The sequence below is a fragment of the Leucopleurus acutus genome (genome assembly GCF_964270905.1).
Source record: "Leucopleurus acutus genome assembly, chromosome: 14".
Taxonomy (NCBI): Eukaryota; Metazoa; Chordata; class Mammalia; order Artiodactyla; family Delphinidae; genus Leucopleurus; species Leucopleurus acutus.
This window is the reverse complement of record NC_139156.1, coordinates 49,249,577-49,274,994: the sequence shown is the minus strand read 5'-3', so window position 1 is coordinate 49,274,994 and position 25,418 is coordinate 49,249,577. Positions and strand designations below refer to the sequence as shown.

The 25,418-nt window shown below is 41.8% G+C and overlaps 1 protein-coding gene and 1 long non-coding RNA gene across 2 annotated transcripts in view; one reads left to right on the top strand and one right to left on the bottom strand.

Moving 5' to 3' along the window:
* The window catches only part of GRID1 (glutamate ionotropic receptor delta type subunit 1), a gene marked incomplete at both ends in the record, with an annotated part of 684,346 nt that overhangs the window by 115,673 nt on the left and 543,255 nt on the right, over positions 1 to 25,418 (bottom strand). The window contains 4 exons of the mRNA XM_082854220.1: positions 12,548 to 12,686; positions 13,880 to 14,204; positions 17,856 to 18,053; positions 19,508 to 19,609. Coding sequence (XP_082710346.1) covers positions 12,548 to 12,686; positions 13,880 to 14,204; positions 17,856 to 18,053; positions 19,508 to 19,609 — 764 coding nt within the window. The remainder of the gene's footprint in view (positions 1 to 12,547; positions 12,687 to 13,879; positions 14,205 to 17,855; positions 18,054 to 19,507; positions 19,610 to 25,418) is intronic.
* Positions 1 to 25,418, top strand: part of LOC309971315 — a 113,493-nt gene that overhangs the window by 1,550 nt on the left and 86,525 nt on the right. The window lies entirely within an intron of this gene.

Below are 25,418 nucleotides of genomic sequence, written 5' to 3'. Positions count from 1 at the left end.
ATCACTTCATACCCATTAGGATAGCTACTACAAAAATAAAAACAAAAACAAGCGTTGGTGAGGATTTAAAGAAATTGGAATCCTTGTGTCTTGCTGGTGGGAATGTGAAATGGTGCAGCTACTGTGGAATATGGTAAGGTAGTTCCTCAAAATTATTAAACATAAAATTTCCATATGATCCAGCAATTCCACTTCTGACTATATACACAAAAATACTGAAAGCAGGGACTTGAACAGCTATTTTTATGCCTATATTTATAGCAGCATTATTAAATAATAGCCAAAAGATGGAAGCAACCCATGTTCCTGGACAGATGAATAGATCAATAAAACGTGGCATATACATACAATGAAATGTTATTCATCCTTAAAAAGCAAGGAAATTCTGACACATATGACAAAATGGTGAACCTTGAAGACATGCTAAGTGAAATAAAGCAGTCATACAAAGACAAAAACTGTATTATTTCACTTATATGAGGTACCTAGAGAGTCAAATTTATAGAGACAGAAAATAGAATGGTGGTTTCCAGGGTCTGGGGAAGAGGGGAATAAAGAATATTGTATATATATTTGCAAGATGATGTGATCTAGAGACAGTAGTGATATTTGCAGAGCACTGTGATTATACTTAATGACACTGAATTGTACACTTAAAATGATTAAAATGATAAAATTTATGTTATGTATATTTTACCACAATTTTAAAAACAACAAACATGCATTTTAATAATATATTCTAATATCTAGGTAAATTTGTTTTTTTAAAAAAGTAAAGTTTATTCAGTAAGTAAAATACCAAAAAATAACAATTTAAAAACTAACTTTAGAAGACTATCCATTGAATAAATTGGAAAAAAAACTAATTATCTGCTAAAAAGGAAGGGATCAGACAGCTTCAAAAATGAGTTGATGGGGCAGGGGTGCAGTGGAACAGAATAATATAGGAGCAAAGTTTTTGTACACTATTAAAATAAGGTAGAATTAATCCAAGTTAAATTGCTATAAACTAAGATATTAATTGTAATGCTTAGGGTAACCAAGAATATAACTCAAAAAATATATAGTAAAAGAAACAATAAGGTAATTAAAATGGTATGCAAAACATATCTACTTAAACAAAATAAGGCAGTAATGAATAGCAAAATGGCAGAAGTGAAGTCTTCTTTATCACTAATTACATTAAATATAAATGGATTAAACTTTCTGATTAAAATGTAGACATTGGTAGATTGAATTAAAAACCACAATTCAACTATTTGCTGTGTAGAAGCTCCTCGCTTTAGATTCAGAGACAGATAGACTGATACAAAAGGATAGAAAAAATATTCTGTACAAACAATAATCAAAAGAGAACTGGAGGAGAAGGCGGAAGATGGCGGAAGAGTAAGACGCGGAGATCACCTTCCTCCCCACAGATACACCAGAAATACATCTACACGTGGAACAACTCCTACAGAACACCTACTGAACGCTGGCAGAAGACCGCAGACCTCCCAAAAGGCAAGAAACCCCCCACGTACCTGGGTAGGGCAAGAGAAAAAACAGAGACAAAAGAATAGGGACGGCACCTGCACCAGTGGGAGGGAGCTGTGAAGGAGGAAAAGTTTCCACACACTAGGAAGCCCCTTCGCGGGCGGAGACTGCGGGAGGCGGAGGGGGGAGCTTCGAAGCTGCGGAGGAGAGCACAGCAACGGGTGCGGAGGGCAAAGCGGGGAGATTCCCGCACAGAGGATCGGTGCCGACCGGCACTCACCAGCCCGAGAGGCTCGTCTACTCACCCGCCGGGGCGGGCGGGGCTGCGAGCTGAGGCCGGAGCGCAGGGAGAGGACTGGGGTTGGCGGCTTGAACATAGCCTGAAGGGGTTAGTGCACCACAGCTAGCCGGGAGGGAGTCCGGGGAAAAGCCTGCACCTGCCGAAGAGGCAGGAGACTTTTCCTTCCCTCTTTGTTTCCTGGGGCGTGAGGAGAGGGGTTTAAGAACGCTGCTTAAAGGAACTCCAGAGACGGGCGCGAGCCGCGGCTAAAAGCGCGAAACCCAGAGACGGGCGCGAGCCGCGGCTGAAAGCGCGGAATCCAGAGACGGGCACAAGCCGCGGCTAAAAGCGCGAACCCCAGAGACGGGCGCGAGCCGCGGCTGAAAGCGCGGAATCCAGAGACGGGCGCGAGCCGCGGCTGAAAGCACGGAATCCAGAGACGGGCGCGAGCCGCGGCTGAAAGCACGGAATCCAGAGACGGGCGCAAGCCGCGGCTGAAAGCGCGGACCCCAGAGGCGGGCGGGAGACGTTAAGGCTGCTGCTGCCGCCACCGAGGGGCCTGTGTGCGAGCACAGGTCACTCTCCACACCCCTCTTCCGCGGAGCCTGTGCAGCCCGCCACTGCCAGGTTCCCGGGATCCAGGGACAACTTCCCCGGGACAGCGCACAGCGCGCCTCAGGCTGGTGCAAAGTCACGCCGGCCTTTGCCACCGCAGGCCCGCCCCGCACTCTGTGCCCCTCCGTCCCCGCCGGCCTGAGTGCGCCAGACCCCCCAATCAGCGGCTCTTTTAACCCCATCCTGTCTGAGCAAAAAACAGACGCCCTCCAGCGATCTACACGCAGTGGCAGGGCCAAATCCAAAGCTGAGCCCTGAGAGCTGTGAGAACAAAGAAGAGAAAGGGAAATCTCTCCCAGCAGCCTCAGAAGCAGCGGATTAAAGCTCCACAATCAACTTGATGTACCTGCATCTATGGAATACCTGAATAGACAACCAATCATCCCAAATTAAGGAAGTGGACTTTGGGAGCAAGATCTATGATTTTTTCCCCTTTCCTCTTTTTGTGAATGTGTATGTGTATGCTTCTGTGTGAGATCTTGTCTGTATAGTCTTGCTTCCACCATTTGTCCTAGGGTTCTATCCGTCCATGTTTTTTTTAAAATTTTTTTTCTTAATAATTAATTTTAATAACAATATTATACTTTACCTTCGTTCTTTCTTTCTTTCTTTCCGTCCTTCCTTCCCTCCTTTAGACAACGAATCATCCCAAATTGAGGAGGTGGTCTCTGACAGCAAGATTTAGGATTTTTCCCCATTTACCTCTTTTAGTGAGGGTGTATGTGTATGCTTCTGTGTAAGATTTTGTCTGTATAGCTTTGCTTCCAACATTTGTCCTAAGGTTCTTTCTGTCCCTTTTTTTTTTTTCTAAATAAGAATTTTTTAATTCAATAATTTTATTATACTTTATTTTATTTTTACTGTATCTTCTTTCTTTCTGTCTTTTTTCCTTCTTTCCCTCCTTCCTTCCTTCCTCTCTCCCTCCCTCCCTCCTTTCTTTCCTTCTTGCCTTCTTTCCTTCTTTGCTTCTTTCTTTCTTCCTTCCTTCCTTCCTACCCTCCTTTCCTTCTTTCTTTCCTCATACTTCTACTAATTCCCTCTACTTTTTCTCCCTTTTATCCTGAGCCGTGTGGATGAAAAGCTTTTGGTGCTCCAGCCAGGAGGCAGGGCTCTGCCTCTGAGGTAGGAGAGCCAACTTCAGGACACTGATCAACAAGAGACCTCCCAGCTCCACATAATATCAAACGGCGAAAATCTCCCAGAGACCTCCATCTTAACATCAGCACCCAGCTTCACTCAACGACCAGCAAGCCACAGTGCTGGAAAACCTATGCCAAACAACTAGCAAAACAGGAACACAACCCCACCCATTAGCAGAGAGGCTGCCTAAAATCATAATAAGGCCACAGACACCCCAAAACACACCACCAGACGTGAACCTGCCCACTAGAGAGACAAGATCCAGCCTCATCCACCACAACACAGGCACTAGTCCCCTCCACCAGGAAGCCTACACAACCCACTGAACCAACCTTAGCCACTGGAGACAGACATCAAAAACAGGAGGAACTACGAACCTGCAGCCTGCAAAAAGGAGACCCCAAACACAGTAAGATAAGCAAAATGAGAAGACAGAAAAACACACAGCAGATAAAGGAGCAAGATAAAAATGCACCAGACCTAACAAATGAAGAGGAAATAGGCAGTCTACCTGAAAGAGAATTCAGAATAATGATAGTAAGGTTGATCCGAAATCTTGGAGATAGAATGGACAATAGATTGGACAAAATGCAAGAATCAGTTAACAAGGACCTAGAAGAACTAAAGATGAAACAAGCAACGATGAACAACACAATAAATGAAATTAAAAGTACTCTAGATGGGATCAATAGCAGAATAACTGAGGCAGAAGAACGGATAAGTGACCTGGAAGATAAAATAGTGGAAATAACTACTGCAGAGCAGAATAAAGAAAAAAGAATGAAAAGAACTGAGGACAGTCTCAGAGACCTCTGGGACAACATTAAACGCACCAACATTCGAATTATAAGGGTTCCAGAAGAAGAAGAGAAAAAGAAAGGGACTGAGAAAATATTTGAAGAGATTATAGTTGAAAACTTCCCTAACATGGGAAAGGAAATAGTTAATCAAGTCCAGGAAGCACAGAGAGTCCCATACAAGATAAATCCAAGGAGAAATACGCCAAGACACATATTAATCAAACTGTCAAAAATTAAATACAAAGAAAGCATATTAAAAGCAGCAAGGGAAAAACAACAAATAACACATAAGGGAATCCCCATAAGGTTAACAGCTGATCTCTCAGCAGAAACCCTACAAGCCAGAAGGGAGTGGCAGGACATACTGAAAGTGATGAAGGAGAAAAACATGCAGCCAAGACTACTCTACCCAGCAAGGATCTCATTCAGATTTGATGAAGAAATTAAAACCTTTACAGACAAGCAAAAGCTGAGAGAGTTCAGCACCACCAAACCAGCTTTACAACAAATGCTAAAGGATCTTTTCTAGGCAAGAAACACAAGAGAAGGAAAAGACCTATAATAACGAACCCAAAACAATTTAGAAAATGGGAATAGGAACATACATATCGATAATTACCTTAAATGTAAATGGACTAAATGCTCCCACCAAAAGACACAGATTACCTGAATGGATACAAAACAAGACCCTTATATATGCTGTCTACAAGAGACCCACTTCAGGCCTAGAGACACATACAGACTGAAAGTAAGGGGATGGAAAAAGATATTCCATGCAAATGGAAGCCAAAAGAAAGCTGGAGTAGCAATTCTCATATCAGACAAAATAGACTTTAAAATAAGGACTATTAAAAGAGACAAAGAAGGACACTACATAATGATCAAGGGATCGATCCAAGAAGAAGATATAACAATTGTAAATATTTATGCACCCAACATAGGAGCACCTCAATACATAAGGCAAATACTAACAGCCATAAAAGGGGAAATCGACAGTAACACATTCATAGTAGGGGACTTAAACACCCCACTTTCACCCATGGACAGATCATCCAAAATGAAAATAAATAAGGAAACACAAGCTTTAAATGATACATTAAACAAGATGGACTTAATTGATATTTATAGGACACTCCATCCAAAAACAACAGAATACACATTTTTCTCAAGTGCTCATGGAACATTCTCCAGAATAGATCATATCTTAGGTCACAAATCAAGCCTTGGTAAATTTAAGAAAATTGAAATTGTATCAAGTATCTTTTCTGACCACAACGCCATGAGATTAGATATCAATTACAGGAAAAGATCTGTAAAAAATACAAACACATGGAGGCTAAACAATACACTACTTAATAATGAAGATATCACTGAAGAAATCAAGGAGGAAATCAAAAAATACCTAGAAACAAATGACAATGGAGACACAACGACCCAAAACCTGTGGGATGCAGCAAAAGCAGTTCTAAGGGGGAAGTTTATAGCAATACAAGCCCACCTTAAGAAGCAGGAAACATCTCGAATAAACAACCTAACCTTGCACCTCAAGCAATTAGAGAAAGAAGAACAAAAAAACCCCAAAGCTAGCAGAAGGAAAGAAATCATAAAAATCAGATCAGAAATAAATGAAAAAGAAATGAAGGAAACAATAGCAAAGATCAATAAAACTAAAAGCTGGTTCTTTGAGAAGATAAACAAAATAGATAAACCACTAGCCAGACTCATCAAGAAAAAAAGGGAGAAGACTCAAATCAATAGAATTAGAAATGAAAAAGGAGAGGTAACAACTGACACTGCAGAGATAAAAGAGATCATGAGAGATTACTACAAGCAACTCTATGCCAATAAAATGGACAATCTGGAAGAAATGGACAAATTCTTAGAAATGCACAACCTGCCAAGACTGAATCAGGAAGAAATAGAAAATATGAACAGACCAATCACAAGCACTGAAATTGAAACTGTGATTAAAAACCTTCCAACAAAGAAAAGCCCAGGACCAGATGGCTTCACAGGCGAATTCTATCAAACATTTAGAGAAGAGCTAACACCTATCCTTCTCAAACTCTTCCAAAATATAGCAGAGGGAGGACCACTCCCAAACTCCTTCTACGAGGCCACCATCACCTTGATACCAAAACCAGACAAGGATGTCACAAAGAAAGAAAACTACAGGCCAATATCACTGATGAACATAGATGCAAAAATCCTCAACAAAATACTAGCAAACAGAATCCAACAGCACATTAAAAGGATCATACCATGATCAAGTGGGGTTTATTCCAGGAATGCAAGGATTCTTCAATATATGCAAATCTATCACTGTGATAAACCATATTAACAAATTGAAGGAGAAAAACCATATGATCATCTCAATAGATGCAGAGAAAGCTTTTGACAAAATTCAACACCCATTTATGATAAAAACCCTGCAGAAAGTAGGCATAGAGGGAACTTTCCTCAACATAATAAAGGCCATATATGACAAGCCCACAGCAAACATCATCCTCAATGGTGAAAAACTGAAAGCATTTCCACTACGATCAGGAACAAGACAAGGTTGCCCACTCTCACCACTATTATTCAACATTGTTTTGGAAGTTTTAGCCACAGCAATCAGAGAAGAAAAGGAAATAAAAGGAATCCAAATCGGAAAAGAAGAAGTAAAGCTGTCACTGTTTGCAGATGACATGATCCTATACATAGAGAACCCTAAAGATGCTACCAGAAAACTACTAGAGCTAATCAATGAATTTGGTAAAGTGGCAGGATACAAAATTAATGCACAGAAATCTCTGGCATTCCTATATACTAATGATGAAAAATCTGAAAGTGAAATCAAGAAAACACTCCCATTTACCATTGCAACAAAAAGAATAAAATATCTAGGAATAAACCTACCTAAGGAGACAAAAGACCTGTATGCAGAAAATTATAAGACACTGAGGAAAGAAATTAAAGATGATACAAATAGATGGAGAGATATACCATGTTCTTGGATTGGAAGAATCAACATTGTGAAAATGACTCTACTACCCAAAGCAATCTATAGATTCAATGCAATCCCTATCAAACTACCACTGGCATTTTTCACAGAACTAGAACAAAAAATTTCACAATTTGTATGGAAACACAAAAGTCCCCGAATAGCCAAAGCAATCTTGAGAACGAAAGAAGGAACTGGAGGAATCAGGCTCCCTGACTTCAGACTATACTACAAAGCTACAGTTATCAAGACGGTATGGTACTGGCACAAAAACAGAAAGATAGATCAATGGAACAGGATAGAAAGCCCAGAGATAAACCCATGCACATATGGACACCTTATCTTTGATAAAGGTGGCAGTAATGTACAATGGAGAAAGGACAGCCTCTTCAATAAGTGGTGCTGGGAAAACTGGACAGGTACATGTAAAAGTATGAGATTAGATCACTCCCTAACACCATACACAAAAATAAGCTCAAAATGGATTAAAGACCTAAATGTAAGGCCAGAAACTATCAAACTCTTAGAGGAAAACATAGGCAGAACACTCTATGACATAAATCACAGCAAGATCCTTTTCGACCCACCTCCTAGAGTAATGGAAATAAAAACAAAAATAAACAAATGGGACCTAATGAAACTTCAAAGCTTTTGCACAGCCAAGGAAACCATAAACAGGACCAAAAGACAACCCTTAGAATGGGAGAAAATATTTGCAAATGAAGCAACCGACAAAGGATTAATCTCCAAAATTTACAAGCAGCTCATGCAGCTCAATAACAAGAAAACAAACAACCCAATCCAAAAATGGGCAGAAGACCTAAATAGACATTTCTCCAAAGAAGATATACAGACTGCCAACAAACACATGAAAGAATGCTCAACATCATTAATCATTAGAGAAATGCAAATCAAAACTACAATGAGATATCATCTCACACCAGTCAGAATGGCCATCATCAAAAAATCTAGAAACAATAAATGCTGGAGAGGGTGTGGAGAAAAGGGAACACTCTTGCACTGCTGGTGGGAATGTGAATTGGTTCAGCCACTATGGAGAACAGTATGGAGGTTCCTTAAAAAACTACAAATAGAACTACCATATGACCCAGCAATCCCACTACTGGGCATATACCCTGAGAAAACCATAATTCAAAAAGAGTCATGTACCAAAATGTTCATTGCAGCTCTATTTACAATAGCCCGGAGATGGAAACAACCTAAGTGCCCGTCATCTGATGAATGGATAAAGAAGATGTGGCACATATATACAATGGAATATTACTCAGCCATAAAAAGAAATGAAATTGAGCTATTTGTAATGAGGTGGATAGACCTAGAGTCTGTCATACAGAGTGAAGTAAGTCAGAAAGAAAAAGACAAATACCGTATGCTAACACATATATATGGAATTGAAGAAAAAAAATGTCATGAAGAACCTAGGGGTAAAGCAGGAATAAAGACGCAGACCTCCTAGAGAACGGACTTGAGGTTATGGGGAGGGGAAAGGGTGAGCTGTGACAGGGCGAGAGAGAGTCATGGGCATATACACACTAACAAACGTAGTAAGGTAGATAGCTAGTGGGAAGCAGCCGCATGGCACAGGGATATTGACTCGGTGCTTTGTGACAGCCTGGAGGGGTGGGATAGGGAGGGTGGGAGGGAGGGAGACGCAACAGGGAAGACATATGGGAACATATGTTTATGTATGACTGATTTACTTTGTTATAAAGCAGAAACTAACACACCATTGTAAAGCAATTATACCCCAATAAAGATGTTAAAAAAAAAAAAAAAAAGAGAACTGGAGTGGCTATGCTAATGATCAGAAAAAGTAGACTTTAAAACAAAAATTTTATGAAAAACAAAGAACATTATATAATGATAAAACAGCCATCAATAAGAATATATAACAATTACAATTATAAACATATACACATGTAACAAATGAAGAGAAACTGATAAAATTGAAGGGCGAAAGAGGCAGGTCTACAAAAATAGTTGGAGATTTCAATATCCCACTTTCAGTAATTGATAGAACAAGGCAGAAGATCAAGTAAATGAAAACATGAACAACACTATAAACCAACTAGACCTGATGAAATAGACAATATGAATTGCCCTATAGCTATAAAAAAATTAATTCACAATTTAAAAGCTCCAAAAATATGAAATCTCCATGCCTGGATGGTTTCCCTGGAGAATAATGCCCAACACTTAAAGATGAATTAACAGCAATTTTACATAATCTCTTCCAAAAAACAGAAGATGATTTCCTAAATCACTTTATGAGGCCAGTGTTACCCTGATATCAAAACCAGACAAAGACAGTACAAATAAAAGTACAAACCAATATTTCTTCTAAGTTTGGATGCAAAAATCCTCAACCAGAATATCAGCAAACAGAATTCAACAATATATGAAAAGAATCATAGACCATGACAAAGTGAGATTCATTCAAGATATACATTTGAAAAAACAATCAATTTAATCTACCATATTAATAAGTTAAAGAAGAAAAGGCATATAATCATGGCAAGTAATGTAAAAAAAGCATTTGGCAAAATCCAGTACCCATTCATGATAAACATTCTCAGCAAATCATGATCTTTTGGCTTAAAGCAATTATAACTATAATTAATGCAATTCCTGTCAAAACCACAGAATTGTTTTATATAGCCATAGACAAACTTATTCTAAAATTTGTATGGAAAATGCAGGCCCCAGAATAGTTAAAACAATCTTGACAAAGAACAATAAAATGGGAGGAATCACTATGTTCAGTATTAAGGCTTACTGTGCAGCCACAGTAATCAAGACAGTGTGCTATTGGCAAAGGAATCAGCACATAGATCAATGGAATGAATAGAGAACCCAGAAATAGACCCACATAAATATGTTCAACTGATTTCGGACAAACTTAAATAGTAATTAAATTAATAAGTGGTGCTATAGCAATTGGACATCCATAGCCCAAAAAAAAGAGAACTCAAACTTCACACCTTATACAAAAATTAACTCAAAACTGATTGTGGACCAAAATGTAAAGTGTAAAACTAAAAAACTTTTAGAAGAACAAGCAAACAAACAAACAAACAATCCCAGATTATCTTCAGGGTCTAGGACTAGGCAAAGAGTTAGACTTGATATCGAAAGCACGATCCACAAAAGAATAAATTTATAAATTAGACCTCATAAGAATTAAAAACTCCTCTTTGTGAAAGACCTTGATAAGAGGTTGATAAAACAAACTTCAGAGTGGGGGAAAATATTTGCAAACCACACATCTGGCAAGAAACCAGTGTCTAAAATATATAAAGAACTTTCAAAACTCAATATTCACAATCCAGTGAGAAAATGGGCAAAACACATGAAAAGGTATTTCACCAAAGAGAATACACAGGTAGTAATAAGCACATGAAAAGGTATTCAATATAATTAGTCTTTAGGGAAACACAAAACCACAATGCACTATCTCACCATGCCTATCAGAATAGTATAATAAAAAATAGTGACAACACTAAATACTGCCAAAGAGGCAAAGAAACTGGATCATTCCTACATTACTAGTAAGGTAAAATGGTATAGTCACTAGAAAGCAGTTTGATCGTTTTTTAATAAAACAACATGCTATTACCACAGATGCAGCAATTACCTTCTTGGATATGTATCACATATTAATAAAAACATGTTCACACAAAAACCTACATACAAATGTTCACAGTGGCTTTATTCATAATTGCCCAAAACTGGAAACAACCCAGATGTCCTTCAATAGGTGGATTGTTAAATAAACTGTGTTACATTGGCTTCTACCAAGCAAAAAGAAGCAATGAACTATTAATACACATAACAATTTGAATGAATCTCCAGAGAATTATACTGAAAGAAAAAGTCAATCCCAAAAGTATGATTCAATTTATATAACATATTTGAAACAACAAAATTTTAGAGATGGAGAACACATTAGTGTTTTCCAGGTGTTAAGAACAGGACTGGAGGGAAAGAAGTGCAAAGGAGGTGAGTGTGGTTATAAAAGAACAATACAAATCTACACATACGATAAGATTGTGTAGAATCAAATGCACACACACACACACACACACACACACACACACACACACACACACAGAAATGAGGGCAAGTACAAATGAGAAAGCTGAATAGAATCAGTCAATTGTATCAACATTAATATCCTGGTTTTGCAAAATGTTACCATTGGGGCAAATTTGTTAAAAGATATTATGAGATCTCTCTGCACTACTAATTATAATTGCATGTGAATCTATAATTATCTCAATAAAATGTCAATTAAAATAAAGACTAGATAATGTCATTCTGAATTTTGAATCCTAATCAAGAATCTGACCTCTTTCAAATAGGCAGTTGGGAGCTATAGGAGCTGGTTGAGTATGGATGACTTGATTACAGGGCTACGGATCAAAAGAATCAATATGATGATAGTAAGTATGATGAATTAAAGGAGAAATTACTGAAGGTAGGGACACAGAAAACCATAATCAGGGATCAAGTAAGAGGTGATACTGAAGAGGGTATTGCACCCAAGGAAGTATGGACTAGATCTTTGCCTTTGGTCAGTTCAGCGATGACATATCCAACAGACATTCACTTTATCCAAGCTCTTCTGTAACTCACACAGTATGTGAGAATTTGACTATAAAGCAAAGGCATTTCCAAGTTATTTCACTATGTTGAATTAATTCTTTTATGCCATATTTTTAACATTTTGGTTAAAATGAAACATTTTTAGTCCTTGGTTTCAATAATTTAACAACTTTGTAACTGTAAGTGACATAAATTTTCTAATCACTGTGATAACTGGCATGTTTTAAAAAATAATTTTTAGATGTTTGAAGATTGGAAAAATATATTAGACTTGTGGTTTTAATTAATTTTAATTAAATGTTTAAAATTTTTGATTAAATAAGTTTGTAATCAATGTTGAAAGGTCTGAGGACTTTTAATTTGTTAATTTTTAATGTTTTGATTTATTAGTCTTATAAGCAGAATTTAAATATTCAAAGAAATATTATTTAATGAATTTATACATTGTTTAATTGTGCATGAAATAAAATACAACAGGAGTGATGCTCCTCATGCATTAAAGATTACTGTCATCAAATTGCAGATCTGGAAGCTAAGTCCTTCTCTGACTCCTTGACACCAGGCTGCCCTGGCTAGGTCTGCATCCTCTCTTTTCAGCCTTCTGGAAGGAGTAATGGATCTTACCTTATGGGGTTATCCATCCTGGACACTGTGAGGAAGGCAGCAAGATTGGCTGTGTAGGAGGAGCACACAATGAGGGTGAAGAGCCACCAGCTGCCCATCACGATTCGCATGGCCATGGAGTTCGCTGAGGATTCACCACCTGCAGGAGGCAGGCAAAGGGGATTGGTCCTGGGCTTCTGCTCTTGCTTTGCATCTCCAGAGAAATTCTCTGCCCTGCGGCCAGGCACGAGGAACCACCCCTGGTGGTGAGCTGGGGATCAGGAAAGTGACTGCCGGCTGGTTATGGTGGGCTCTGACAATTCTGGGGAAAAAATGCTAGGACCACCAATCTTGGAAAGGGATGGCAGACCACAAAATACGGAAAAGCTAGCATTGGCATTTTTAGTGACAGGATGTTTCTCAAAATGCCAACAGTAGAGTTCTGAATATCAAAATCTTCTAGTTAGAAGATTCTACCTCACTGTGTTGAGAACTTTCAGGGCTGCAACCCGATGTAATGTCCCTTTCCATTTTAAATTCACATGGAACAGTCTCAGCAATTCTGTAAAATTACCTCCTACCTGGAGGATTTCCTGGCTTTCTTTTAAGAAATGAGATGCACCGTATCACTTTTACTATTACTCAGCCCTCGCTAGATGACCTTTTTTTTTTTCCTATGATTTTCAGAAATCACTGCATGTGACTTGTAGTCAGAAGCTGCCTCTTTGAGGCCAATTGTTTCTCCTTGGTCCCTTAGGTGGTAGCAGAAGAAAACTCCTCACTGACTATTCTTATATAACCTCTCAAGCAAGTGATACACACATTTGCCATGGTGCAAATAAGGCTAGGACTCACATTAGGAAATTTGCAATTTGTTGTTTCCAGTCAAAACTGCACAATCCTGTAACTCCCCAAGTGCTATCCAGACTTCTCAGAGACAGGAGACTTTGTATCTCAAGAATGGCTGGAGTACCGCTTAGATGATTGCAAAACAATTTTGATTTTTTATCCCATTAAGACTTCAAATTTAAACAAGATGGAGTTTCTGACAACCCTGTCTGCATAACAATCAATCTAATGTGGGAGGCAAGGAAAGTGCAAAGCAGAACTCGCAGGTTAATTTTATCTAAAGTGGAAAATCAGGACTTGAAGTTAAGTTCCGTGTTGTGATTTCATTTAGTTCCTATCTGGTATTACTCAGAGAACCTGGGAGCAGCATATTAGGACTACCTTAGAGATTAAATAAAATTGCATTTAAAACGACTTTGGCAAAATGCATCCAAGAACTTTGCCAACGGACAAGTTCTTCCAAGCCCCTGGGGCTCTTCCAACATTGAGAAACCAGGAGGGTACCTTGCTGTACGAAGGCTCCGTAGACGATCCAGATGGCACTGTTTAAGGTGGCAGAAGCAGATGGCCGGGGCTGGGCAGCACTCTGAGCCCTCATGGCCTGTATCCGGTTCAGCACAAATATCATCACGCCAACCACAGGGATGGCTGCTGCAATGCAGGCCCACACGGCAAAATCAAAAGGAGCAAAAAGGGAGAAGATGCTGATTTTCTCCTCGGGCTTCTTGATGAGGATCCCCACCGAGTAGTCCATGTACCGCTTGCTGAAGTCCACCACGCTCTCCCTCTCCGGGGTGATGGTGATGGCGGAGATGGCTAGGTCCGCTCTCTGAAAGGCAAACCCATCTCATCAGACAGCAGTCCTCAGTTTACCACTAGGTTCTACCCTGGGTCAAGGCCTGCCCTCTGCCCTTTGGGTTGTTCAGTTCAGAGGAAATGGACTCGAGAGTTGACACCTCGTGACTTTGAATGTTGTAAGGAAAATCCAGCACTAAGGTGTCTCTTATTACCTCTTTCACCTTACAAATTTCTCTCCCAAACCCTCAAAACTCCTGGAAACCACTTCTGGAGGAAAGAGTCTATAACAATCTTCATTCCTGTGTGAATTACAGTTTTTCTTCACTTTCTTAACAGTCCCCTTAGTGAACTATCTCCTTTCTTTTGCTGGTATTTCCCTCTTACCGCCCACCCCCATCCCTGCCCCAACTCCCTTCTATCTTCTTCTGGCCTCATCTACATCCTTCCTATACTTCAAGGCCAGAGGGACACTCCATTTTTCCAACAAACCTCTCCAAACGCCATTAGCCCACACAGGTATCTCTCTTTTCTAAAATACTTTAGAAGTTATATGGTGAGTATATAACTGCCTTGAATCTCATTAGTGTATCAGGCCTAGACTGTTTTATATGCAGACTCTATGTCACAGAATAACATCCTCCAAGAAAAAAGGGGTCATCCACTTCCTTTGATCTTCTGTCTGCCTTAACTCATGGCTTCTCAGACATATGGGCTGCTTCGTCCTTTAGTAAAGCCATGCTGTGAAGGGGCTCTCTGGGCATCCTGTGCTGCGACCTCAAGAGTACCTCCCAAGATTTTTGCTTTCCAAGATGAGCTTAATTTAAAAATAGACAAAGAGGGCTTCCCTGGTGGTACAGTGGTTAAGAATCTGCCTGCCAATGCAGGGGACACGGGTTCGAGCCCTGGTCCGGGAAAATCCCACATGCCACGGAGCAACTAAGCCTGTGCGCCACAACTACTGAGCCTGCGCTTTAGAGCCCGCAAGCCACAACTCCTGAAGCCCAGGTGCCTAGAGCCCATGCTCTGCAACAAGAGAAGCCACCACAATGAGAAGCCCGTGCACCGCAACAAAGAGTAGCCCCCGCTCGCCGCAACTAGAGAAAGCCCCCGAGCAGCAACAAAGACCCAAAGCAGCCAAAAATAAAGAACTAAAATAAATAAATTAAAAATACCTTAAAAATACATAGACAAAGACCCATTAATAGTCTCACGCTCTACTAACTGAGCTAGTCGGGCACCCAAGACCCCATTAAGATGGAACTAGATTGTGAGGTTAAAGCTGCCAAGACTGGTGGAGACTAGGATCCTTATGCCTAGGTGGATGTCAACATAAGAGCTTTAAAATGTACAGTGATCATCCCTATCTTGGCTCTGGGGTCTCTTAAGTAGGAGGCATCGTCAGAACTAGGTTTATTTTAGAATGACCAGTTGTGACAGCTGATCCAAACTACATATTCAAATTGGGGAAAACTATATAGAAGGATTTTATCAGGTCCAATATGCGGGCTAGAGGGGCAAATATACTGACATCTAAACTGTGAAATCCAACAACATATCTAGAGTAAAGAGAAAAAATGGTGGAGGTGGCCGTGTCAGAGATCTCAGACTTGCCACATTTGCATCTCTGGTTCTTGCTTCTCTTCTCAGAAACCCACGATCCAGGGAGGTTTTCTGGGTTTTTTGGTTTATTTGTTTGTCTGTTCTGTTTTTGTTTTGTTTAAGTTTGGAGCATATTTAATGACAGAGAAAGAAATCTAGGGGATCAGGATAGGTTAACAACAAAGAATGGAGGGAAACTAATTTATGAAACCAGGTCCCGAGAAGGCACAAGAGAGTTGACTCGTGATGCTGGTGGAGGGGTGAGCTGTAACAGGAGGGAAAACACTCCCCCTACCCCGAAACTGGAGGTGAGGGCACGTGTCTGCAGATATGAACTTCACAGGAAGTTGAAGTAGAATCTCATGCCCAGATGTCTCCATTTCTTTCCCTAAAATAAGAGCACTTTGTTTTCTAATTTAAGATAGAAGATTATTAGGTTGCTTGAGGAGAAAGATAAAGTTTTGAAACAGTCTCTAAGGAATGTAGCCAAGGGGCCCAATAAAGGACATGTTAAGGAACTGTCCCAAAGGCCCAGTTGAGTTGGGAGGCCACACATTGTTCATACATCCACCTGGACAAATTTGTGATTTTCCCCTCTAACTGCATACAGCAAGCTGGATGTCAGAGTCAGAGGGTAGATAATAGAACCAGGTCAGGGTTTCAATGTAACAAGAAATCAAGAATAATTTAGAAGAATCATACAGGATGAAAGGAACAGGGGTTTATCTGGACAACCACAGAGGATGCACCAGGAAAGGATGCAGTATCAGAAGGGCACAGAAATCTTAGAGAAGAATGAACCTCAAATACATGTGCCAAGTGAAAAGGGCCAGACACAAAAGACCACATATGGTATGACTCCATTTATAGTAAATGCTTGCAAATATCAAATCTATAGAGCTAGAAAGTAGATTAAAGGTTGCCTCCGGCTGGGGTTGGGAATGGGATTAACTGTAAATGAGTATGAGGGATCTCATTGGGGTGGAAGTACTGTAAAACTAGATATGGTGAAGATTGCACAACTCACTAGATTTCCTAGAAATCACTGAATGATACATCTGAAATGGGTGAATTTGATACATAACTTTTTCCACAATAAACTTGTTGTATGTGTTTTGTTTGTTTGTTTTTTAAGCTTAGGAGAAACCGGAGAGAATACAAGCCTCGTGTCTGCATTCATGGGTTATAAAGCAGAAGACCTGTGTTTTAGGAACAAAGGCCAGAAAGAGTCAGAAGGACGACAAGATTTAGTTATGGATTGGGGCAGTGACAGTGACATGCAAGACGCTAACAGGAGGCATGGGGGCAGGTCCTCGAAGGTCACTGGAGGTGAAGGGGTCAAAGCACTTGAAGCCCAGGGTGGTCCGTAGGGATGTCAGAAACATCAAGATTGATGGCAACAGTAATACTGGAGATGGAGGGCTTGAGCAGATCCACCAATGTAAATCGTTGTCAGGAAATGACCTAGAGGTCCTAAGATGGAAGGGTCAAGGATGGGGACACAGCAAATTGGCCTCACGCCATGAATCTAAATGAGGACCCAGGTTCTACAGGAAGGAGGAAGATTAATGATTTGAAATTAATCTGAGGAGCTGGGGAATGCCGTATCACTTATACGTAGCAATGCAGACACACCCACACACTCAATTCACCTACATACATACATGTGGACACACATGATATACACGCCCACTTGTGGGCCTTGAAGAAGAGAATAAGTATGCATCAGTCCCCCCCAACCATCACTCGTGAGAATTGGGTTCCTACTGCAGCCCAAATGTGGGAGTGGATTTCATGAAGTGTGGATTACAGAACAGGCACAGTGGACACGTTTCAAAGGAATGAGAGCAATGGGCACAGAAGGAAAACACAAAGTACCAGGGAATTAGAAAATAAAAGAGCAAAAATGGGTATAGCAGGGAGGAGGCGGGTGGAGGAAAAGAGATCCTTAGTGTGTGGAGCGTGGTAACTGTGGTCTGTCTAGCTGGTCTCAAGATTCCAACTTCATAATGGGCCCAATTTAGACATCACCCCAGAGGCAGACTGGGGTACCCCTCCCCATGGACCTGCTTTTGGGACCTACCTTGCTGATGAGCTCCCCGATCATCCCGTTCCAGGAGGTGTTATGGAGCTGGTGACCGTACCTGCCATCGGGGGCCTGGTAAATCTCATATTTGAAGCCCAGAGCCTTGGCCAGTGCATCCAGGACATCGATGGAGAACCCTTTGTAGCGCTTGGGCTGTCCAAGGATGTTCTCAGCCACCATCACAAAAGGCTCTTCCTGAGGACAACAAAATGAATGTTCTTCAACTAAATCACGGGTTCGTGAACACACATCTTTCCAGGGTATCATTAGAGAGACCAATCCGATGAACCATAATTTCAGAACGTTTGTGGACACGTGCATTGTATTTAGCCAATTTAGGCCTGGAGTCTGAACCCCTCTGCCCTTTTCTAAAGCAGTTTGTGGACACTCAGGATACAGGGCACAGGAGAATCCCTCCAACCAGCATACTGATGGAGGGACAGATTTATTTGTCCTGTGTCATCCCAGACTCGGCCCAGAGCCCCATCTCCCAGAATAGCACGGCTTGTTTTCATTCCTTCATTTATAACATTGAGGACTCTGTCCACTGGAAGTACCATGATTCTTCGGGACCCACATAAGGAATGTGGATACCTCTCATCCAGGGTGTCAGATGACAACAGAGCTCTGTGATACTGGATTGAGGGAAGACAGTAATACATCTATCAGATCATACTAGAAAATGGAGGCTGAGTCACAGGACGAGGCCATACTGCACGTCAAGGACAGGACAGCATTAAACCCCACGGTCTGAAAGTCCAAAGCCAGGCCATGTGCACATTCACACATTTTGCGCTATGTCACATGTGCTCTTGTAGGGCACGTGATCATCTGGAAAACACCTCAGGCTTCCCCACCACCACCCTGTGAAACTGAACAAGAAGGGGCCTTTTGGCAACGTCCCCAGAGACTACATCTCATTAATTTAATTTTGGGGGGAAATAAGGTATAATGTTTATTCCTGGTGGGCATATGGGGAATGCGGAAACGTGGCTGCCAAAGACTTCTAGAGCCAAGAGACGCCAGTGCTGCTGGGACAGAGGGGAATGTTTGGACCATGTCTGACCAGCTAATAAGAGATAAATCTAAAATGTCTCCTACAGTTCTAAAGAGATGAAGAAAGAAATGGAAAGGAAGATGCTTCTAAGCTCTCTTAAATATGTAAAAGTCTCTGATTCCAGGACAACCATGCAGAGAAACTGCAACAAATGGTCTTCATTATGAACTTTGTGTCACATGGGCCCATCAGTGGTATTGGGTTCTGGAAGGATGTCCTCCCAACATCCTTCTGGGGGCTCTAGCTACCAGCAAAGCTCTCCTAAGGACCACCAGTAGGTCAAGATCGTTTACATCCAAGAACAAGTAGAGTTGTTATGCCCGCTCTGGAGCTCAGCACTGCATCTGGATTAGTGGTCCTTCTCTAGAGGAGTCCAGTGACCTCCCATGGAACGTCTCAGAGGCTTGGGGCAGAATCTCCAATCTCACTCTTCCTTCACTATTCATAAAATTGTTTGAGTGAAAGGCCTTATGAAAGCTCAAGCCACTACTTAAGATCCCCTTCTCTCTAAACCCAGCATCAAGCCAAACAGAGAGAAGCCTCTGACTCAAAGCCTGAATGGCAGACCTCCCCCATATGCCCATGATCCTACCAAGACAGTCACCACTTTGAGAGTCAGTCCTTGGAGGCGACTGCCCATGGGCCTCTCCTGCAGGCTGCCATTCAGGCCCTTCTCCGAGTCCCACGTCGCCAGCTGTGAAGGAAAAAGGGAGTGTGAGGGACAGAACGGGCACCTGTGCAAACCTTAGGAATCGACTCCTAAACTGGGCTCCTGAATCAGGCAGATAGATGGACAACAGCCCTAGAAGTTTCCCAGAGAGCTAGAGGCATCTTACAACCTTAGAAAGAATGAAGGTGTGACAGATAGAGCTCCGCTTCCTCCAGCAGCTCATCTGGATCTTGAGGACCTGCCTCATCCTTGAAATGAAACCAATTGGTAGGAACTTGTTTCTGGAATGAACATTTATGTCCAATTTTACTGTCCACCTACTGAGGCCATGTCAACGTGTCTCGCACAAAGTGCCCTCTTTCTTTCATACTCCTTTGACTTGCCCAGGCCAGAAGGTCCTTGAGATCAGCTGCTTCCATCACCAGAGCAGGATGAGATCAAAAGTGAAGCAGGTAACAAAGACCCAAGTTTACAGTTGTCTTACACCCTGATGCCAATTGCAAACAGGACCAAGAGCTCACTGTCTTCACTGTAGTGCTCACTTCATAATTTTCCCTGATAGGCAGGTAGAGGCCAAGAATACATGTGCTCTGGGTCTGCCACATCCTCCTAAGCCTGCAGGATCTGTCCAATAGATGCATTTAAGACCATCTAAGATGGTCAAGGAGACCCTATCCTGGCTCAGAAACAACTGGAGACACAGATGCTCTTGGGACTGCTTCCCTTCCCTGCCTCCCTGCAGGGCCTGAGCAACAACGATGAACCCTTTGTCCGATCAGTGATTCTCAATCATTAATTGGTGAGATGTAAAAAGATAGATATTGGCCCCATCTAAAGCCAACATAATTAGGGTCTCAGCACTTGGACATGAGGAATGTTAATGCTTCCCCAGCGATCCTCGTTGAAAACCTCTGCTCTTCTAGGTCACTGGGCCTCTGATGCAGCTGCACATTAGCATCTCTTAAGAGGGCTTTTAAAACCAACTGAAGCCTGCCCCCTGCCCCAGAGTCTGATTTAACGGGTCGGTAGTGGACTGGACATGGATCATTTAGCTCCCCAGGTGATTCTAATGCACAGCCAGGATTGTGAACCGCTGCCACAGATGAGAGCAGTGATCTTCAAACCTTAATATGCAGACAAATCACCTAGGGATTCTGCTTGCATTTCTGATTCTGGGGCCTGAGATTATTCCTGTCTAACAAGCTCCCCTGTGCTGCTCTTGCTGATCCATGGACCATCAGTTCAGTACCAAGGGGTTAAAATTCAGACTGTCACAGTAGCACCTACCCTTCGCCAGGGAAAACCCACAAGACCCCTAGTTAGGCTGAGCAAAAGAACTACCCCTCTGCGGAAAAGTGCCACCAGTGCCACTAAAGGAGCCACCAATAGTGCCGCTTACGGACACTTCTACTCTCCCAGCATTTCCCATAGCCCTGACATCTGCAGCAAGGTCGGCACCCTGAGCCTTGACTATGAGGCCACAGTTCCAGAATCTGTGGGGCCGCTCTACCTGGAAGATACTAAAACCCTGAGGCCTAAAGCAGGAACATCGGAATGAGATATGTGGTTCTAGAACCAGTTTAAAGGAAACTGGAACCTCCTGCCATCACTTCCAACATGATACAAGCTAAAACCCACTTCACCCTAGATAATAGGATGCCTGGAAGTGATGAACAGATCACTTAGTTAAGAGCACAGTCACATGCTCTGAGGAACTCCCCACAGCCACCACTCATTAATTTGAGGGGCACTGCAGTGAAGAACAAAGTTAAGATCTATCCAAAGTCCTGTTCAAGGACATCAAAGATGCCACACTCTTGGAACTGGTATAGTGAGAAGGAAACTTCATGGCTATTTCTCTATGGGGTCTCAGGAAATAGCCCTGGGACTTGCGATCAATTCCTGCAGCCGGATTCAAATGCTGGTCAAAGGGAAAAGACAAACTCAGACAAACGGAGTCCAGGTGTTGACTCCCTGCATTCTTTGGACCCTTCGATATCAGACTCGGGGGACTCATGGTGTGTATTTGGGCAGCCTGCGTCTTATCCCCATAACTGTTTAGCCCAGGCATTGGGGCTGCTTAACTCTATGTGTGATCTGCTGCACCCCCTGGGTTGGGTGGTGTTATGAAGGTCCCGGTCCCCTTTACTACCTCAATGACTTACAGAGTCATAATGGAAGCAAAGATGACATGTCAGCTCCAGGGACTGGATAGTTTGCTCTGTACCAGGACTTGAATTCGTAACGCCTGCTGCCCAACCTCCTTGGCACTGGTGATGGGGCATCTCGACTTTGTGCTGCCCTGGTTTGGATGAGCACCTGGAATGAGGCTCCGCTTGGCATCGACCAACCGGCGTTACCTGTCTTTCTATTGGGATTGTAATCAGTCATGGGAATGGAAGCAGGAAAAACAGTTGGGATAAAGCCCTGTCCTTCTACGGTTTTAGTTCAGCTGTGAGAAATGCTCTGCCTCTCCTTCCCTGTCCTCACCGTGCTCTGCCTCTAGCCCACTGCCTGGCTCAAGGCAGCAGCACCTCTGCCCCAAAGTACTGCAACAGCCTCCCCACTGTTACCCCAACCTCTCTCTCTTAACAGCCCTCCTCCATTGTGCTGCTATTTGTCATAAACTCAAATACAAACTATGTTAATTAAAATTTTCTAATTACTTCCTATTTCTTAAAGAATAAAGGCTAACACTTTTCAACTTGGCCTAAATGAAAAGGCCTTCCTGATCGAGACCCAACCTTGACTGTCAGCTTCAGTTCACTCCAACCCCACCAAACTCCTCACCTTTCTCAAGCGCATGGTGTTCCCTCCTGACTCTTTACATCCAGGTTCTTCTCCCTGGAATGCCATTTCTCTCTGGCTGGGTCTGGTAAACTCTTACTCAATTTCTCAAAAAAATAAGCTCTTACTTTAGGGTAGATTTAGATTCACAGAAAAGTCGCAGAGGTTATGCAGAGACCGTCCATATACCCCACACCCAGTTTCCCCTGTTGTTAAGATGTTACATTGGTATGATTAGTATGAAACATTCCTCCCAACTAATGAAATGTTTAGTTCAATCTCCACCATTGATACAAAGCTGCAGTAGAAATGATCTTCAGTGTCTTCCATTCTAGACCTAAGTCTGTGATTCCGCTGTGCTATTTGGGTTTCTTACCCCGTTCCCTGGGATCCAAACCCTGTCTTCATAAACTGTCTAGAGTCTTGGGCAGTTGGACTGGACCTTGCCTTGCTTATTCCCATCTCAGAGTTTCTAACCTTGCCTTGAATGCCATTTCTCCTCTAGACGATCAGCTCCCTATTACTGGTATAGTTTGGGAACTTGGAGGTATTAAATTAGCATATGTTTATGAGCCAATATATCTATGTTCTAGGTGTGTTTCCACCACTTACCTGAGTGACCTCAGCACATTTTACAGCACAGTACTTAAATCACAAGAGGCAACAAATATTTTTGAATAAATTTAACTTCACTGAGATTCCATTTTCCTATCGATAAAATGGAATAAAAATACCATCCCTGCCTACCATGCTGAGGGGCTGTTCAAAGGAGATAATAATTTTGAAATAATATGTAATAAAATAACTTAGATAATAATCACAAAGTAAAGAATCAAGATATTAGAAGGTGTGTACAATGCGACCTTAATTATGTCTTCTTTTAAAGGCAGTGGTTAAAACGGGAGGAAATGTGTTTAAATGTAATATTTGGATTTATCTTGGTGGTAGAATTATGAATAACCATGATTACTTTTTTTACGCTTTCCTATGTTTTTAACAGGTTTGTCATTACTTTCACAAAAAGGAAAATATGCTTTTGATAAAAATAGCTAGCACGGGTGATAAAGCAAAATCCTGTCACATGCACTTGTATGATTGAGGGCTGAATGGAAGGAAGCAATTAGAGTCAAATTATCTATCGGTAGGTCAAGGTCAGTCTAAGAGTCAGAACTTAATATTGAATACATCAGTTCTCTGGTTGCAAGGAGCTATGGCCGAGGTGCTCATCTCCTAGAAGAGGCACACTGCAAGGTCTTCCAGGACAGCATCTCACAATCTAAGACACCTCCAAGATTGTGTAGGGCCCCATGAGCCTGTTTGGGTTTGGAGACAGGGCAGTGGCCCCTCCTGGGGCCCAGCTCCATGAAGACAGGCAGTCTTCCTCCACTAAGGAAGAGGGGCGGGTGGCATCAAATCTTATTAGTTACTATTCAGACCATCCTAAGGCAAAGTCATTTAAATCAAAGTGCAACTTCATGAGAGAAAGAAAAAAAATTCCTCCAACCTGTTACTATTATTCCTATTTCTTTTGTCTGAAAGTACTTAGGGACTAAAGGTTTTTTAGTTTACTGTTTTTCAATACTCACTTCTCTCTCCCTGGCCTTCAGGCATCCTGTACTCTAACAAAGAAAGAAAAAATACTTCAAAGAGAAACCAAAATTCTGCCTTCAAACACATCAAAGTAACCATGTTCCAGGATCTGGGAGCCTTCGAGCTGGGCAGGAAAGTGTACTATTCCCTCACATCAGCCTGAAGCCAAGTGCCCTAGGCTGAGTGAATCTCCCTATTTCCACAAAGCCTTGGCTCTTGTCCAAATCTTAAGACCAGAGTGGTAAACCTTCATTTGAGTGAGGCCATCCCTCTGAGCACCCAATATGTAAGACCAGAGCAGAGAAAGTCACAATCCTTTTCAAACAAAATCTTTCGTTTAAAAGACTAAAGTGGAATTTTTAAAAAATAAAATAAAGCCTTTAAGTGGATTCCCAAACTTGCCGCCCATCAAGATTAGCAGAGACTGTGTTCTGCCTCCCTCCTGAGGACAGCTTGGGGCTCCCTGATCAGAATGCTGGAGAAAAAAGTTCAGATAATAAAAGCCAAATGAAGCTGATAGGCTTGATAAATGGGAAGCCAGAAAAACCTTTCACCCAGTGAAGTCCTGACACTTAGTCATACAGCTGCAGACCGTTTCATTTGTACATAAGTGCATCTACTCTGACTTCCTCTTGTATTTTGCAGACAGAATTTTGTTTATGGGGTCAATGAATTTATGGCCACAGAAACCCACTTTTGACAGCTGACCTGTCAAGATCAGTGCCTGAAAAACTAATTTCCAGCACTGTTAAACAAAACGAGAACTGCCGCTGTTTGATAAGACAGCTATGGTTTTCATTCATTGCCAAGAGCTGCTCTACCCAGACCGGAAGCGTGGATGGAGCCAGAGGTTACAGCACAATCATTACTTGAAAGGGGATAAATGGTTTCAAAATCTGATGATGACAAACAACTGTTCAAGAGATCAGCCAACTGAAGAATAAATTTCATAACTTTGGTGCCAGGAAAATATATTTCCTGAGTCAATCAGGGTGTTCTTCATGTTTGCGTTTGAGTTGTGAGATGTAGGGGTTTGGGACTTCGTGCCTGTCCTTATTAAATGCAGGACTATTAACCCTAAATGGGACCGACCTCCTTTAGAAGATTGGGCTTTGTGGTCTGTCGTCTAGTTATAGAGGTGTCGTAAAGTGCTGGTTCTCTTTTCATGGCGGGGGGCAGAGAGGGAAGGAGAGAAGAGGCAACCCAACTGCTGTGCAGCCCAGAATGTGACCAGCTTCATACATTGAGCCTTGCCAATTCCTCGGAGGGAAGAGGAAGGGAAGAAGGAAGGTAGGTTTGCTTACCCCCAAATCTTATGCTTAGCTATATCCAACAAGACAATAGATCAATAACCTCTATCGTCACATTTCGCAACTGAGTGAGCAATACTTTGCTGGTGAGCTTGTCTCAAGAGAGCACTGGAGGCTGAAGTGAAGTTTTTATGACCATGCCAGTC